A 19,225-nucleotide genomic window follows, 5' to 3' on the forward strand; every position below is an offset into this window, starting at 1 on the left:
CAGAGCAGCACCGTGTGCGTGCTGCTCAGTGGCCTCCAACAATGACACCATCTGGTGGCTACAAACAGCATGTACATACATGACATTCCTAATACTGATAAGCTCGACAATCGAGACCATTTTTTAATCCCCTTACAAGTACGAATAAACGGTGGTGTGCTCAAGGTTCCCCGAAGGTACAGTTGATGTTGACAAATGCCCCAAGCGTAACGCTAACGACCCAAGCCATTACTTAGACCCCCTGAGTGCAAGCCTCATGGCACGCTCTCAGTACCATCAGCTGCGGAGGGTTGGCAGTGCATCCATCTGGGACATTATCAGCCAGCTCGCGTCACAGCCCCATGGGTTAAGGTGTCCCCCACAGCACCACCGGTCAGAAGTGACTGATGCAGATCTGTTTTTATCCTAGTGCTCCTGGTAACAGCAGCAGGTTCGGAAAAGCTCAACTGCTTCACCCAAATGCTCGAAGACTTTGCCTGCTTCTGGGATGAAAGGGACTGCTGCAACATCACTGAATACAGATTCTTCTACCAGTACCAGTACGTTGTCGGCTGCGTGAGAGTATTTTTCAACCCTCCCTAAAGACTCTGCGTGGACTCCTTACTTAATGGGCACTGTGTCGTCATGGAAAATATGTGCTGCAAATATGTGGGAATGCACAACTTCTGCTTCTTCTCCTCAACTTTTTTTCCCCAAACATGAAGCTTGTGACCATTAAATGTCCAGATCCCTCCAAGGCCTTGCCCCTTCTCGATCTCTATAACCTCCTCCAGCCTCCACAACCCTCCCAGATCTCTGCGCCCTTCCAATTCTGGCCTCTTGTGCATCCCTGACTTTCTACGCCCCACTATTGGCGGCCGTGCCTTCAGCTGCCTGTGCCCTAAGCTCTGGAACTCCCTCCCTGAACCTCTCTACCTCTCCGCCTCTCATTCCATCTTTAAGACGCTCTGCAAAACCCACCTCTTTGACCTTAGCATTTGGTCACCTGTCCTAATGTCTCTTTATGTGGCTCGGGGTCAATTTGTTGTCTGATTATGCTCCTGTGTAAAGCCTTGGGAAGTTTTACTACGCTAAAGACACTTGCTGTCCCTCGAGGATTGTTCCTTGGGCCCCTCCTAATTCTCCTCTATATTGGCGACATCATCCAAACACACAGTGTCAGTTTCCACATGTACATTGACCACACCCAGCTCTACCTCGCCACCACTTCTCTTGACCCCTCCCACGGTCTCTAAATTGTCAGACTACTTGTCCTTCATCCAGTACTGGATGAGCAGAAATGTTCTCCAATTAAATATTGGGAAGACCGAAGCCATTGTCTTTGGTCCCCGCCACAAACAGCGGTCCCTAATCAGTGACTCCATCCCTCTCCCTAGCATCTGTCTGAGGTTGAACCAGACTGTTCGCAACCAAGGCGTCATATTTGACCCTGAAATAAGCTTCCGATCACATAGCCACAGCATAACTAAAACCGCCTACTTCCACCTCTGTAACATCGCCCGTCTCCGTCCCTGCCTCAGCTCATCTGCTGCTGAAACCCTCATCCATGCTTTTGTTACCTCTAGACTTGACCATTCCAACGCACTCCTGGCTGGCCTCCCACGCTCTACTCCACGTAAACTTCAGGTCATCCAAAACTCGGCTGCCCCGTGTCCTAACTCGCACCAAGTCCCGCTCACCCATCACCCCCTGTGCTCGCCGACCTACATTGGCTCCCGGTTAAGCAACGCCTCGATTTCAAAATTGTCATCCTTGTTTACAAATCCCTCCGTGGCCCTCGCCCCCTCCCTATCTCTGTAATCTCCTCCAGCCCCACAACCCCCCCCGAGATGTCTGCGCTCCTCTAATTCTGCCCTGCTGAGCATCCCTGATTATAATCGCTCCACCATCGGTGGCCGTGCCTTCTGTTGCCTGGGCCCCAAGCTCTGGAACTCCCTGCCTAAACCTCTCCGCCTCTCTATCTCTTTCCTCCTTTAAGACGCTCCTTAAAACCTCCCTCTTTGACCAAGCTTTTGTTCATCTGCCATAATTTCTTCTTACATGGCTCGATGTCAAATGTATTTAAAAAACTCCTGTGAAGCGCCTTGGGATGTTTCACTACGTTAAAGGTGCTATATAAATACAAGTTGTTGTTGTACAACTTCCACTATTATACGAATAATGAAGCAACAGGAGACGTTTGGGTCGATTTTAATCCTACCTGACCGGCAGAAACTGGGTGAATAGGCATTTTAAAATCGACCCACCAATGTCCTTGAGTTGAATTTTAAGCTGCTCTTCTGCAATGTTGCTTGGTTCTACAGGAATGACGGTAACAAGAAAGAATGTCCACTATCCACGGAAAGGACTGTCAGTGACAGGATCCGGTACATCTGTAAACTTCCAATGATGGACATTTCATTATTTGCTCCATTGGATATTGAGGTTTCGTTAAATTCAAGTGTAGTCATGAGCAGGAAGGACATCTATATCAACCATGTGGGTGAGTGTAACCGATGCTTTTGCAAACCTAACAGCTGTAGCTCAGTGGAAAGCTCGCTTGCCTCTGAGTTAGAAGGTTGTGGGTTCAAGACACACAGCAGAGACTTGCGCATAAAAATCTAGGCTGATGCTGCAGTGTCAGAGGTGCTGTCTTTTGGATGAGACGTTAAACCGAGGCCCAGTCTGCCCTTATCAGGTGGATGTAAAAGATCCCCTGATGCTATTTGAAGAAGAGCAGGGTAATTCTTCCTGATGTCTTGCCCAATAATTATCCCTCAATCAACGTCACTAAGAAACAGATTATCTGGTCATGATCACATTGCTGTTTGTGGGAGCTTGCTGTGCGCAAATTGGCTGCCGCGTTTCCCACATTACAACAGTGACTACACTCCAAAAAGTGCTTCATTGGCTGTGACGCACTTTGAGCTGGCCGGTGGTCGTGAAAAGCGTTATATAAATACAAGCCTTTTTTTTTTATTCCAACGCACTCCTGGCCGGCCTCCCACATTCTAGCCTACGTAAACTAGAGATGATCCAAAACTCGGCTGCTCATGTCCTAATTCACACCAAGTCCCGCTCACCCGTCACCCCCTGTGCTCACTGACCTACATTGGCTGCCGGTTAAGCAACGCCTCGATTTCAAAATTCTCATCCTTATTTTCAAATCCCTCCATGGCGTCGCCCCTCCCTATCTCGATCATTTCCTCCATCCCCAAAACCCTCCCCCCATGAGATGTCTGCGCTCCTCTAAGTCTGCCCTCATGAGCATCCCTGATTGTAATTGCTCAACCATCGGTGGCCATGCCTTCAGTTGCCTACTCCTGCGCTAATTTCTACTCGTGCGACTTGGTGCCAAATCTTTTAGCGCATAATACTCCTGTGAAGCGCCTGGGGATGTTTCACTATGTTTTAGGTGCTGTATAAATACATAAGAACATAAGAAATAGGAGCAGGAGTCGGCCATTTGGCCCCTCGAGCCTGCTCCGCCATTCAACAAGATCATGGCTGATCTGATCATGGACTCAGCTCCACTTCCCCACCCGCTCCCCATAACCCTTCACTCCCTTGTCGTTCAAAAATGTGTCTTATCTCCACCTTAAATACATTCAAAGACAAGTTGTTTAATGCACTGCGATCAGCCATGATCCTATTGAAAGGTGGAACAGGCTCAAGGGGCCTCCAGCTCCTAGCTTCCTGGCACAATGGAAAAAAGATCTCAAATTTGACTTTCCCGTTCTTCCCTCAGTGGTTTTAGATCCACCATCCAACGTGACAGTGCGACGGACTGGGAAGCCTGACCAGCTGTATGTCAAGTGGGCAGCGCCTAAGTTGAAATACCTGGAAAATTCTTTGATGTACGAAGTCAACTTTTCTTCTGTCGGTTCCAGCGTGCAAAAGGTAACAGAATCCAAGTTTGATTGCATGATTGACAGGGTAGATGCTGAGAAATTGTTTCCCCCTGGCCGGAGAGTCTAGAACTAGGGGGCGTAGTCTCAGGATAAGAACATAAGAATTAGGAGCGGGAGTAGGCCATTCGGCCCCTCGAGCCTGCTCCATCATTCAACTAAGATCATGGCTGATCTTCTACCTCAACTCCACTTTCCTGCACTATTCCCTTGATTCCCTTAATGTCCAAAAATCTATCGATCTCTGTCTTGAATATACTCAACGACTGAGTCTCCACAGCCCTCTGGAGTAGAGAATTCCAAAGATTCACCTCCCTCTGAGTGAAGAAATTTCTTCTCATCTCAGTCCTAAATGGCCGACCCCTTATTCTGAGACTGTGACCCCTGGTTCCAGACTCCTCAGCCAGAGGAAACATCGTTTGGGTTGGCCATTTAAGACTGAGCTGGGGAGAAATTTCTTCACTCAGAGGGTTGTGAATCTTTGGAATTCTCTATCCCAGAGGATGTTGAGTCGTTGAGTATATTCAAGGCTGAGATAATGGATGAATCGGTAATGTGTAGTGTGATTGTTAAACCTTTGCTAATAAACCAACTAATTCTTAATAGCAACGTGTTGCTATGAATTCTTAAGCAAAGAACCCATGAAGCAAATACATCACAGAGATAGATAGATTTTTGGAGTCGAGGGGAATCAAGGGACATGGAGATCAGGCGGGAAAGTGGAGTTGAAGGTTGAAGATCAGTCATGATCTTATTGAATGGTGGAGCAGGCTCGAGGGGCCGAATGGCTTACTCCCATTCCTAGTTCTTATGTTCTTATAATAGAAGTGCATGCCTTGCGAGTCCAAGTTAATCTCTAACTCTGGACGTCATGACTGGGTGTAGAGGTGAAAAGTCCGAGCTTGTTCCAGCTCCTGGATCACATGCTTTGAGGTGCATGTGTGCATACACTGGGTAAGAACAGGACCAGTTTATGTCCAGAGTGCCTATTGACGCCACTGTGCCAGCCAGTGAGTTGGCAGCCGGCAGGGACGCAGGGACTTGGGGTAGGACTCACAGCAAACAGTCTATTTTTACCGCGGGCAAAAGTCTGTTCACAGAGTCTATTTAAATAGAGAACGCAACGGACAGAACTCATGACCAAAAGTGAAGCAACATCCCCCGATAAGATTAGAATCATTTCTCCAGCACATTGCATTGAGCGAAGGAGAGATACACAACATAAATTGTGTGCTTAAATCCAATCCCAGTCACATACTCCATCGTGCGTCCTCCAGGCGTGATTGATGGGGGTGGGGAATTACCCAACTAACAACAACAACTTGCATTTATATAGCGCCTTTAACGTAGTAAAGCGTCCCAAGGCGCTTCACAGGAGTGTTATGAGTCAAAATTTTGACACCTGGCTACGTAAGGAGAAATTAGGGCAGGTGACCAAAAGCTTGGTCAAAGAGATAGGTTTTAAGGAGCGTCTTAAAGGAGTTAAGAGAGGCACCACTTTTTAAAAAGGGAGGGAGAGAGAAACCGGGTAATTATAGACCGGTTAGCCTGACATCAGTAGTGGGGAAAATGTTGGAATCAATTATTAAGGATGAAATAGCAGCGCATTTGGAAAACAGTGACAGGATCGGTCCAAGTCAGCATGGATTTATGAAGGGGAAATCGTGCTTGATGAATCTTCTGGAATTTTTTGAGGATGTAACTAATAGAGTGGACAAGGGAGAACCAGTGGATGTGGTGTATTTGGACATTCAAAAGGCTTTTGACAAGGTCCCACACAAGAGATTGGTGTGCAAAATCAAAGCACATGGTATTGGGGGTAATATACTGACGTGGATAGGGAACTGATTAGCAGACAGGAAGCAGAGAGTCGGGATAAATGGGTCCTTTTCAGAATGGCAGGCAGTGACTAGTGGAGTGCCGCAGGGCTCAGTGCTGGGACCCCAGTTCTTTACAATATACATCAATAATTTAGATGAAGGGATTGAGTGTAATATCTCCAAGTTTGTAGATGACACTAAACTGGATGGCGGTGTGAGCTGTGAGGGGGACGCTAAGAGGCTGCAGGGTGACTTGGACAGGTTAGGTGAGTGGGAAAATGCATGGCAGATGCAGTATAATGTGGATAAATGTGAGGTTATCCACTTTGGGGGCAAAAACGCGGAGACAGAATATTATCTGAATGGCGGCAGATTAGGAAAAGGGGAGGTACAATGAGACCTGGGTGTCACGGTTCATCAGTCATTGAAAGTTGGCATACAGGTACAGCAGGCGGTGAAGAAGGCAAATGGCATGTTGGCCTTCCTAGCTAGGGGATTTGAGTATAGGAGCAGGGAGGTCTTACTGCAGTTGTACAGGGCCTTGGTGAGGCCTCACCTGGAATATTGTGTTCAGTTTTGGTCTCCTAATCTGAGGAAGGACATTCTTGCTATTGGAGGAGTGCAGCGAAGGTTCACCAGACTGATTCCAGGAATGGCTGGACTGACATATGAGGAGAGACTGGATCAACTGGGCCTTTATATATTGGAGTTTAGAAAGATGAGATGCGATCTCATAGAAACATATAAGATTCTGACAAGACTGGACAGGTTAGATGCGGGTAGAATGTTCCAGATGTTGGGGAAGTCCAGAACCAGGGGACACAGTCTTAGGATAAGGGGTAGGCCATTCAGGACTGAGATGAGGAGAAACTTCTTCACTCAGAGAGTTGTTAACCTGTGGAATTCCCTGCTGCAGAGAGTTGTTGATGCCAGTTCATTGGATATATTCAAGAGGGAGTTAGATATGGCCCTTATGGCTAAGCGGATCAAGGGGTATGGAGAGAAAGCAGGAAAGGGGTACTGAGGGAATGAGCCATGATCTTATTGAATAGTGGTGCAGGCTCGAAGGGCCAAATGGCCTACTCCGGCACCTATTTTCGATGTTTCTATGTTTCTATGTAAGCAGGGAGTTCCAGAGCTTGGAGCTCAGGCAACAGAAGGCACAGCCACCGATTGTTGAGCGATTATAATCAGGGATGCTCAGGAGGGCAGAATTAGAGGAGTGCAGACATCTCGGGGGATGTGGGGCTGGAGGAGATTACAGAGATAGGGAGGGGCGAGGCCATGGAGGGATTTCACGACAAGGATGAGAATTTTGAAATCGAGGCCATAAAGAAACCAGTTCTATTCTGTCCGGGAATAGTGGTATCACGCTATGTTGTGCTGTGATACTATATCTGACCCCCCGTATATTGCTGAATGAGTGACTATTGTGAACTCAGCCTCCTTGCCACATCTATCTATATAACCTTCGAGTATAATGCCAGCTGTGGCTCAGTGGGTAGCACACTCACTCCTGAATTCGAAGGCTGTGGGTTCAAGTCCCATTCCATGGAGTTGAGCACATAAATCTAGGCTGATACTCCCAGTGCAGTGCTGAGGCAGTGCTGCACTGTTGGAGGTGCTGTCTTTTGGATGAGACGTTAAACCGAGGCCACGTCTGCTCTCTCAGGTGGATGCAAAAGATCCCAGGGCACTATTTTGAAGAAAAGCAGGGGCGTTATCCCCGGTGTCCTGTGACCAATATTCTTCTCTCAATCAACATCACTCAAACAGATGATCTGGGTCATTATCACATTGCTGTTTGTGGGAGCTTGCTGTGCACAAACTGGCTGCCGCGTTTCCCACATTACAACAGTGACTGCACTCCAAAAGTACTTCATTGGATGTGAAGTGCTTGGAGGATATCCGGTGGTTGTGAAAGGCGCTATATAAATGCAAGTCTGTCTTTGTTTTATCTGCACAGGTGGAGATTGTCAAAGGGAAGACAGAGCGCATCATTTTGGATCTCAAGTCCCAGACAGAGTACCTTGTCAGTGTACGTGCGAAGCCCGATGGACTCTCTTTAGATGGCTACTGGACCCAATGGTCCAAAGCTGTGTCTACCTTCACAGATTCAGGTATTAGAATTCTCTCTGGGTTTTCTGACCAGATTTTCTTCCAGTTTGCAGAATGCGAGGCTATGGTGGTTGGATTTCTCTTTGGTTTTTGAGAAACAAAAATCCATGCGCCATTACGTGTATCGTCTGGCTTTTTTATTTAACGCGTTCACGGATGTGGGTGTCGCTGGCAAGGTGGTGATGGTGAGCTGCCACCTTGAACCGCTGCAGTACCAAGTGGTGAAGGTGCCCCCACAGTGCTGCCTTTGTCGTACCAGCTACTTACACCTGAGTGGCTCGCTGGGTCATTTGAGAGGGCAGTTAAGAGTCGACCACATTGCTTGGGTCTGGAGTCACATGTAGGCCCAGACCGGGGTATGGGCGGCAGATTTCCTTCCCTAAAGGACCCTAGTGGAACTCGTGACCACAGGGAGTGGTTGAGGCGAATAGTATAGATGTATTTAAGGGGAAGTTGGATAAACACATGAGGGAGAAAGGAATAGAAGGATGTGTTGATGGGGTGAGATGAAGTGGGGTAGGAGGAAGCTCGTGTGGAGCATTAACAACGCATGTACCTGCTTCTTTGCTGTATAGTCTATGTGGATTGTAATCATTAAAATATTTAAACGAGGACCACACATTTATTTTGGGCCCAAGTTGACCAATCAAGTGCATGAGTATTAGAAAGAAAGAAATCACAACCACCAGACATCCCAAAGCATATTACAGCGAATGAAGTACTTTTTGGAGTGTAGTCACTGTTGTAATGTAAGAAACGCGGCAGCCAATTTGCGCACAGCAAGCTCCCGCAACCAGCAACGTGATAATGACCAGATAATCTGTTTTTGTTATCTTGATTGAGGGGTAAATATTGGGCCCAGGACACCGGGGATAACTCCCCTGCTCTTCTTCAAAATAGTGCCCTGGGATCTTTTACGTTCACCTGAGAGAGGAGACTGGGCCTCGGTTTAACGGTTAAGGAGGAAATAATAAGGCTGGGTCCTCACTCCTGAAGAAAGACTTGCATTTATATCGTGTCTTTCATGACCACCAGATGTCATAAAGTGCTTTAGAGCCCACTGTTGTATTGTGGAAAATGCTGCAGCCAATTTGTGCACAGCAAGCTTCCACAAATAGTAATGTGCTAATGAACAGATAATCTGTTTTGGTGATGTTGTTTGAGGGGTGAATATTGGCCCAGGACTGGATGGAAGGAGCATGCTCTTCTTCGACATAGTACCATGGGATATTCTACTTCCACCAGAAAGAGCAGACGGGGCCTCGGTTTAACGTCTCATCCAAATGACGGCACCTCCGACAGTGCCGCACTCCCTCAGCACTGCACTGGGAGTGGCAGCTTAGATTTATGTGCTCAACTCCCTGGAGGGGGACTTGACTCAGAAGTGAGAGTGCTGGCCACTGAGCCACACCTGCCACTATTCAGAAATAAATGTTTGAACTACTCCACTGGAGCGAAAAGCATTGGGGGAATTCAAAGTGCAGCTGGGTTCAAAGAGCAAGCTGGGTGATTTGCAGTGCTGGATGAGCCAAAATGGCCACTGGAGTCACCAAACATGAAATTCAAGTTAAAAAAAGCTTCAGGAGTGAAAGAATTCAGTGAGAACTGGACGCCATTGCTGCAACGACCTCCATGCAAATGATATAATTATCTTGAGAATTACGTGCAGTGTTCACAATGTTGGGAATCATTTCTCGTGCAAATTTCCAAGGGAGCAATATAAATCAATATGGGTGTTGAAAATCATATTCCCTGAGGGGCTTCCTTATAGAAAAAAGTTTGAATAGAGCATTGTACAGAAACCTCTGCAAGTACTTTACATGCTCAAACGCTACTTTTGTGTTTTCTAGACCTGGATCCGTTGATTCTAAGCTTGTCTTTCGTCCTCATCATGATCATTATGCTACTGGTTCTGACCATCCTCATGACCCAACGCAGGTATGTGACCTGACATTCGGCGGGGTTAATGTAACTTTTTCTACCGTTCTGTTGTATATCGTAACCAAATGGTCTTTAGGAAAAGGAAGAGGCGAGAATTCAAGGCATTGAATGAGGCGGCCATTGTTCAGTGGGCAGCACTCTTGCCTCTCACTCAGAAGGTTGTGGGTTCGAGTCCCAGTCCCGGGACTTGAGCACAAAATCTAGGCTGACACTCCCAGTGCAGTGCTGAGGCTGTCGGAGGTGCCGTCTTTTCGATGGGACGCTAAACCGAGGCTCCATCTGCCCTCACAGGTGGATGTCAAAGATCCCATAGAAGGTGCTATAGAAATGTCAGTTCTTTCTTTAATAATAATAATAAAGAACTGGTTTACAGTTTTAATGGAAAAATGACAGAATCATGATATTCAATGCCCAAAATTGTGGTTATAAATTCCAGACATCACTATTCCCTAGTGATAACATTCCTCACCTTGAAGGACACAGAAAGTCACATATTTTTCAAAAGGTCATTTAAAAGAACATAAGAACATAAGAAATAGGAACAGGACTAGGCCATACGGCCCCTTGGCTGATCATGCAACTTCAGTACCCCATTCCTGCTTTCTCTTCATGCCCCTTGATCCCTTTAGCCATAAGGGCCACATCTAACTCCCTTTTGAATATATCTAACGAATTGGCCTCAACAACTTTCTGTGGTAGAGAATTCCACAGGTTCATAATTCTCTGAACGAAGAAGTTTCTCCTCATCTCGCTCCTAAATGGCTTATCCCTTATCCTTAGACTGTGACCCCTGGTTCTGGACTTCCCCAACATCGGGAACATTCTTCCTGCATCTAGCCTGTCCAATCCCATCAGAATTTTACATGGTTCTATGAAAACCCCTTTCATTCTTCTAAATTCCAGTGAATATAACCCTAGTTGATCCAGTCTTTCTTCATATGTCAGTCCTGCCATCCCGGGAATCAGTCTGGTGAACCTTTGCTGCACTCCTGCAATAGCAAGAATGTCCTTCCTTAGATTCGGAGACCAAAACTGTACACAATAGTCAAGGTGTGGCCTCACCAAGGCCCTGTACAACTGCAGTAAGACCTCCCTGCTCCTATACTCAAATCCTCTCGCTATGAAGGCCAACATACCATTTGCCTTCTTCACCACCTGCTGTACCTGTATGCCAACTTTCAATGACTGATGTATCATGACACCCAGGTCTCGTTGCACCTCCCCTTGTCCTAATCTGTCACCATTCAGATAATATTCTGCCTTCCTGTTTTTGCCAGATCATGGCTGATCCGATCATGGACTCAGCTCCGCTCCCCATAACCCCTTATTGCTCAAGAAACTGTCTATTTCTGTCAAATTTATTCAATGACCCAGCTTCCACAGCTCTCCGCGGCAGCAAATTTCACAGATTTACAACTCTTTGAGAGAAGAAATTCCTCCTCATCTTTGTTTTAAATGGGCAGACCCTTATTCTAAGATCATGCCCTCTTGTTCTAGTCTCCCCCATCAGTGGAAACATCCTCTCTGCATCCACCTTGTCAAGCCCCCTCATAATCTTATACGTTTCGATAAGATCAACTCTCATTCTTCTGAATTCCAATGCGTAGAGGCCCAACCTACTCAACCTTTCCTCATAAGTCAACCCCTTCATCCCCGGAATTAACCTAGTGAACCTTCTCTGAACTGCCTCCAAAGCAAGTATATCCTTTCTTAAATATGGAAACCAAAACTGCACGCAATATTCCAGGTGCGGCCTCACCAATACCTTATATAGCTGTAGCAAGACTTCCCTGCTTTTTTACTCAATCCTCTGCAATAAAGTCCAAGATACCATTGGCCTTCCTGATCACTTGCTGTACCTGCATACTATCCTTTTGTGTTTCATACACAAGTACCTCCAGGTCCCATTGTACTGCGGCACTTTGCAATCTTTCTCCATTTAAATAATAACTTGCTCTTTGATTTTTTTCTGCCGAAGTGCTTGACCTCACACTTTCCAACATTATACTCCATCTGCCAAATTTTTGCTCACTCACTTAGCCGGTCTATGTCCTTTTGTAGATTTTTTGTGTCCTCCTCACACATTGCTTTTCCTCCCATCTTTGTATTGTCAGCAAACTTGGCTACGTTACACTCAGTCCCTTCTTCCAAGTCGTTAATACAGATTGTAAATAGATGGGGTCCCAGCACTGATCCCTGCGGCGCCCCACTATAATCAATGGGGCCAAAATTCAGGGTCCCGTTAAGGCCCGTTCCTCAAATTCTGTTCTCTTGAGCATCCCTGCTCAACCATCGGTGGCCGTGCCTTCAGCTGCCTGGGCCCTAAGCTCTGGAACTCCCTCCCTAAACCTCTCCGCCTCTCTACCTCTCTTTCCTCCTTTAAGACTCTCCTTAAAACCTACCTCTTTGACCAAGCTTTTGGTCATCTGCCATAATTTCTTCTTATGTGGCTCGGTGTTAGAAACATAGAAACATAGAAAATAGGTGCAGGAGCAGGCCATTCAGCCCTTCTAGCCTGCACCGCCATTCAATGAGTTCATGGCTGAACATGAAACTTCAGTACCCCCTTCCTGCTTTCTCGCCATAACCCTTGATCCCCCGAGTAGTAAGGACTTCATCTAACTCCCTTTTGAATATATTTAGTGAATTGGCCTCAACTACTTTCTGTGGTAGAGAATTCCACAGGTTCACCACTCTCTGGGTGAAGAAGTTTCTCCTCATCTCGGTCCTAAATGGCTTACCCCTTATCCTCAGACTGTGACCCCTGGTTCTGGACTTCCCCAACATTGGGAACATTCTTTCTGCATCTAACCTGTCTAAACCCGTCAGAATTTTAAACGTTTCTATGAGGTCCCCTCTCATTCTTCTGAACTCCAGTGAATACAAGCCCAATTGATCCAATCTTTCTTGATAGGTCAGTCCCGCCATCCCGGGAATCAGTCTGGTGAACCTTCGCTGCACTCCCTCAATAGCAAGAATGTCCTTCCTCAAGTTAGGAGACCAAAACTGTACACAATACTCCAGGTGTGGCCTCACCAAGGCCCTGTACAACTGTAGCAACACCTCCCTGCCCCTGTATTCAAATCCCCTCGCTATGAAGGCCAACATGCCATTTGCTTTCTTAACCGCCTGCTGTACCTGCATGCCAACCTTCAATGACTGATGTACCATGACACCCAGGTCTCGTTGCACCTTCCCTTTTCCTAATCTGTCACCATTCAGATAATAGTCTGTCTCTCTGTTTTTACCACCAAAGTGGATAACCTCACATTTATCCACATTATACTTCATCTGCCATGCATTTGCCCACTCACCTAACCTATCCAAGTCACTCTGCAGCCTAATAGCATCCTCCTCGCAGCTCACACTGCCACCCAACTTAGTATCATCCGCAAATTTGGAGATACTGCATTTAATCCCCTCGTCTAAATCATTAATGTACAATGTAAACAGCTGGGGCCCCAGCACAGAACCTTGCGGCACTCCACTAGTCACTGCCTGCCATTCTGAAAAGTACCCGTTTACTCCTACTCTTTGCTTCCTGTCTGACAACCAGTTCTCAATCCACGTCAGCACACTACCCCCAATCCCATGTGCTTTAACTTTGCACATTAATCTCTTGTGTGGGACCTTGTCGAAAGCCTTCTGAAAGTCCAAATATACCACATCAACTGGTTCTCCTTTGTCCACTTTACTGGAAACATCCTCAAAAAATTCCAGAAGATTTGTCAAGCATGATTTCCCTTTCACAAATCCATGCTGACTTGGACCTATCATGTCACCATTTTCCAGATGCACTGCTATGACATCCTTAATAATTGATTCCATCATTTTACCCACTACTGAGGTCAGGCTGACCGGTCTATAATTCCCTGTTTTCTCTCTCCCTCCTTTTTTAAAAAGTGGGGTTACATTGGCTACCCTCCACTCCATAGGAACTGATCCAGAGTCAATGGAATGTTGGAAAATGACTGTCAATGCATCCGCTATTTCCAAGGCCACCTCCTTAAGTACTCTAGGATGCAGGCCATCAGGCCCTGGGGATTTATCTGCCTTCAATCCCATCAATTTCCCCAACACAATTTCCCGACTAATAAAGATTTCCCTCAGTTCCTCTTCCTTACTAGACCCTCTGACCCCTTTTATATCCGGAAGGTTGTTTGTATCCTCCTTAGTGAATACCGAACCAAAGTACTTGTTCAATTGATCCGCCATTTCTTTGTTCCCCGTTATGACTTCCCCTGATTTATGTGTTTTGTCTTCTCACACTGCTTCACATGCTTCACTGTGCTATATAAATAAAAGTTACTGTTGTTGTTAACATACTTCATCCGACGAGCACAAAGAAACACAGTAAAATCCTTTGATGAACAATAACATATTTATCTCAATTACAGAACCATAAAGGAAAAAATCTGGCCTCTGGTGCCTTCCCCTGAGAACATGTTCACCGGACTTTTCACTGTGTACCGGGGAAATTTCCAGGTAAAATCTGGCTTTACAGCACACTGTAGTCTCTACAGCCTTATTGTCTATGTTCAAATCCTTCAATGTTTTAGAAGACTTATCTTTTTTTTTAAATCCTCTTCTCTCGTGAAGACTCCTGTTGGAATGTGTTTCCATGGCCACATCATTCTTCATATGGTGACCAGCACAGTGTGGGTTGGGAGGGAATTCAATCATGGCGGTGGGGACCATAAATTGGACCAATTCTATCCATTCCTGACATGCACATACTTTGGGTGTGGTCTCTATTGTTTATGATTATAATCGCTCCACCATCGGTGACTGTGCCTTCTGTTGCCTGGGCCCCAAGTTCTGGAACTTCCTCCCTAAACCTTTCCCCCTTTCTCTCTCCTCCTTTAAGACGCTCCTTAAAACCTATCTCTTTGACCAAGCTTTTGTTCATCTGCCCTCATTTCTCCCTATGTGGCTCAGTGTCAATTTTTTGGCTTATACCTGTCATCATCACAGGCGGTCCCTCGAACGAGGATGACTTGCTTCCACGAGTTCACAGATGTTTCAATGAAGGACCCGATGTTCCAGTCCTGAACTCCAGTTGGAGGGGTGGAAGATGCCTGTGCGTGGATTTTTTTAACGTGCGGTGGCCGTTGCACACCAGCCACCCACACGGGCCTGACAGAGCTAGGTCTTGGTCCAGTGGCAAGGGTTAACCAGGGCGACTGGAGACCAGCTCTGCTGCACGGACCCAGTGCGCGCACATATCGCAGTGTGGGCTAGCCCCTGCTGCCCCTGGGCCCTTGGCTCTTCTGGGCCCCGTATGCCTGTAATACTCCCGTGAAACGCCTCACAATAACAACTACTTGTATTTATATAGCGCCTTTAACATAGTGAAATGTCCCAAGGCGCTTCACAGGAGTATTATGAGATTTTAAAAATTCTCATATCTCTTTAAACAAGTTTTGGGTCACCTGCGCTAATTTCTATTTATGCGGCTTGGTGTTAAATTTTTTATCTTATAATACTCCTATGAAGCGCCTTGGGACATTTCACTATGTTAAAGGTGCTATATAAATACAAGTGTTGTTGTTAACTCAGCACTAACCAGTGTCTCATTGGGATAATGCCTATCTCTGGAACCACATGTATTATCACACAATGATAAAGCCCAGTTGACCCCACCCCTTGATAGATTATCCTCGGCTCGCTCTTGAGGCCCATGGAAGGAGAAAAATGAAAAATCTTGAACTGTTTGACCGCAACAAGCCAAGGAAGAAAATCATTGCACTGCTGGAGAGGACACACGGCCATCAGTTAGCTCTGTTGTTCGTTGCAAGCACTAGGCCTAAGGTACCTCGAGTCTCGTCGCCGAAAGCATGCAGAAGATAGGCGCAGGCAGCGGAAGGAGCGTGCGGCAAACCAGTCCCACCCAACCTTTCCTTCAACCCACTGTCTGTCCCACCTGTGACAGGGTCTGTGGTTCCCATATTGGACTGTTCAGTCACTTAAGAACTCACTTCTAGAGTGGAAGCAAGTCTTCCGCAATTCCGAGGGACTGCCTATGATAAGGCAGGAATACCTGAGGCAGGTGTGAGCAGAACATGCCCATTTATCCCCGAAGTCAGCCATAACCTCACCAGTCTAATGTTCTGCGATTTCTTGGCCAGCATCGATCATCGTCAGTTATTTAGTGCCTTTTGAAAATTAATTAAACCTTCAATGAAAAATGGGGCATGTGTTGAATGAAATGTCAAGTCTGCCAAGTTCAGTCATCAAGGAAAGCTCCTTCGCTGTTGATTAGTCTAAAGCATTACCAATAATGTCTTGGACTGAGAGTCTTAGCACAGTGCCAAGCCTTTGACAAGAGAGCAGCTAACTTTTCAGTTTAACATAGATCTTACAGTCTTCACTGAGCAATTCTGGTGCCAGGATTTCACACCGTTCTCCTCAGGGGTTGTTGCTAAAGTTCTAACTCCTACTCCATATGTTTAGGTCCTTCCCACCACCTAATCAGAGAATGGTTCATCACCATCATAGGCGGTCCCTCGAGGCGAGGATGACTTGCTTCCACGCCAAAAAAGGGATGAGTTCACAGGTGTTCCAATGAAGGACCTAATATTCCAGGTCCTGAACTACATGTTGAAGAGTGGAAGATGCCTGTGTGTGGATTTTTTTAACGTGTGGTGGCCGTTGCACATTAGCCACCACACGGGTTAGAGCACAGAAGGAAGCCATTCGGCCCGTCGAGCCTGTGCCGGCTCTCTGCATGAGGCACTTCAGCCGGTCCCACTCCCCTGCCCTTTCCCTGCAGCCCTGCAAAGGTTTTTCTTTGGGTACTTATCCAACTCCCTTTTGAAAGCCGCGATTGAGTCTGCCTCCACCACCCTCTCAGGCAGCGCATTCCAGATCCTAACCACTCGCTGCGTAAAAAAGTTTTCCCTCATGTCGCCTTTGGTTCTTCTGCCAATCGCCTTAAATCTGTGCCCCCTGGTTCCCGACCCTTCCCCCAATGGGAACAGTTTCTCTCTATCTACTCTGTCTCGACCTGTCTTGATTTTGAACACCTCGATCAAATCTTGATGTTAATGTCTTCTACATTAGTTTTTTTTAAATGTATTCGTTCACGGGATGTGGGCGTCACCAGCAAGGCCGGCATTTATTGCCCATCTCTAATGGGTGGTGAGCCGCCATTTGAGATCGTAATTAAGAGTCAACCACCTTGCTGTGGGTCTGGAGTCACATATAGGCCCAGACTGGGTAAGGGCGGCAGATTTCCTTCCCTGAAGGACATTAGTGAACCAGATGGGTTTCCTCGACAATCCAGTAGTTTCATGGTCACCATGACGCCAGCTTTTTAAAAAATATATTTAATTAACTGAATTTAAATTCCCCAGCTGCCATTTGAACTTACATCTTCAATAGTTCAGATTTCAGGATTAATAACCCACTAACATTACCACTATGCCACCATTCCCTTAAGTAAAGGATAGGTTATGTTATTTTGTGTTAGCTTGGCTCAGATTGCAGCACTGTTACCCCTAGTTCAGTCGGTTTGGAGTTCAAGCCTGACCTCAAACAACTCATCTACGCTGACAGTCCGGCGTGCTGCACTGTCAGAGATGCCATCCATCCAATGAGAAAAGAAGTGCAGGCAGAAACCATGGAATAATTTAAGAACATAAGAATTCGGAGTAGGAGTAGGCCACAAAGGGAAGTCTCGCTACAGCTGTTCAGGGTATTGGTGAGGCCACACCTGGAATACTGCGTACAGTTTTGGTTTCCATATTTACGAAAGGATATACTTGCTTTGGAGACAGTTCAGAGAAGGTTCACTAGGTTGATTCCGGGGATGAGGGGGTTGACTTATGAGGAAAGGTTGAGTAGGTTGGGCCTCTACTCATTGCAATTCAGAAGAATGAGAGGTGATCTTATCGAAACGTATAAAGTTATGAGGGGGCTTGACAAGGTGGATGCAGAGAGGATGTTTCCACTGATAGGAGAGACGAGAACTAGATGGCATAATCTTAGAATAAGGGGCCGCCCATTTAAAACTGAGATGAGGAGATATTTCTTCTCTCAGAGGGTTGTGGATCTGTGGAATTCGCTGCCTCAGAGAGCTGTGGAAGCTGGGACATTGAATAAATTTAAGACAGAAATAGACAGTTTCTTAAATGATAAGGGAATAAGGGGTTATGGAGAGTGGGCGGGGAAGTGGAGCTGAGTCCATGATCGGATCAGCCATGATCTTATTGAATGGCGATGCAGGCTCAAGGGGCCTTATGGCCGACTCCTGCTCCTATTTCTTATGTTCTTATAAAGCTCCTCGAGCCTGCTCCACCATTCAATAAGATCATGGCTGATCTTCGACCTCAACTCCACTTTCCTGTACTGTCCCCATATCCCTTGATTGCCCTAGGGTCTACAAAAATCTATCTATCTCAGCCTTGAATGTATTCAGAGACTTAGGGACAGCCCTCTGGGGCAGAGAATTCTAAAGATTCACCACCCTCTGAGTGAAGAAATTCCTCCTCATCTCAGTCTTAAATGGCCGACCCCTTATCCTGAGACTGTGACCTCTGGTTCTAGACACTCCAGCCAGAGGGAAACATCCTCTCATCATCTACCCTGCCAATCCCCTTCAGAATCTTGTATGCTTCAATGAGATCACCTCTCATTCTTCTAAACCTTGGAGAGTACAGGCCTGCACAATATACACTACCTGGTGGTCTCAATATTCACATTACATTCCACACAATCTTTCATCATAGGACAACCTTCTCATTCCAGGAATCAATTCCAAGGTAAGTGTATTCTTCCTTAGATAAGGAGATCAAAACGGTTTCACCAAGGCTCTGTAGAATTGTATCAAGGATTCCTGACTCTTAAGCTCCAATCCCCCCTTTGCCTTAAAGGCCAACATGCCATTTGCCTTCCTTATTGCTTGCTGTACCTGTATGCTAGCTAGAAATTGTTGGACGTTTTTATGAGGGGGTGGGGATTGTCCTAGGAGGAGAGATTGAGCAAACTGGGCCTGTATTCTCTGGAGTCTAGATGAATGAGAGGTGATCTCCTTGAAACGTACAAAATTCTTACAGGGCTTGACAGGGTAGATGCAGGGAGGATGTTTCCCCCGGGCTGGGGAGTCTAGAACCAGGGGTCACACAGTCTCAGAATAAGGGGTCGGCCATTTAGGACTGCGATGAGGAGAAATTTCTTCACTCGGAGGGTGGTGAATCTTTGGAATTCTCTACCCCAGAGGGCTGTGGAGGCTCAGTCGTTGAGTATATTCAAAGCTGACATCGATAGATTTTTGGATATTAAGGGAATCAAGGGATATGGGGACGTGCAGGAAAGTGGAGTTGAGGTAGAAGATCAGCCATGATCTCATTGAATGGCAGAACAGACTCGAGGGGCCAAATGGCCGACTCCTGCTCCTAATTCTTATGTTCTTATATTCTTATACTCCAACCTCCTTGCAATCAAGGCCAACATGCCCTA

General features: G+C 46.4%; 1 protein-coding gene across 2 annotated transcripts in view; it reads left to right on the forward strand.

Moving 5' to 3' along the window:
- epor (erythropoietin receptor) overlaps positions 1 to 19,225 on the forward strand; it is a 36,758-nt gene that overhangs the window by 14,311 nt on the left and 3,222 nt on the right. For both annotated transcript variants that reach the window (XM_070867260.1, XM_070867261.1), the window contains 6 exons: positions 410 to 539; positions 2,304 to 2,482; positions 3,728 to 3,879; positions 7,674 to 7,827; positions 9,676 to 9,763; positions 14,164 to 14,251. In XM_070867260.1, the coding sequence (XP_070723361.1) occupies positions 410 to 539; positions 2,304 to 2,482; positions 3,728 to 3,879; positions 7,674 to 7,827; positions 9,676 to 9,763; positions 14,164 to 14,251 (791 nt within the window). The remainder of the gene's footprint in view (positions 1 to 409; positions 540 to 2,303; positions 2,483 to 3,727; positions 3,880 to 7,673; positions 7,828 to 9,675; positions 9,764 to 14,163; positions 14,252 to 19,225) is intronic.

The sequence above is a fragment of the Pristiophorus japonicus genome, chromosome 24 (genome assembly GCF_044704955.1).
Source record: "Pristiophorus japonicus isolate sPriJap1 chromosome 24, sPriJap1.hap1, whole genome shotgun sequence".
Taxonomy (NCBI): domain Eukaryota; kingdom Metazoa; phylum Chordata; class Chondrichthyes; family Pristiophoridae; genus Pristiophorus; species Pristiophorus japonicus.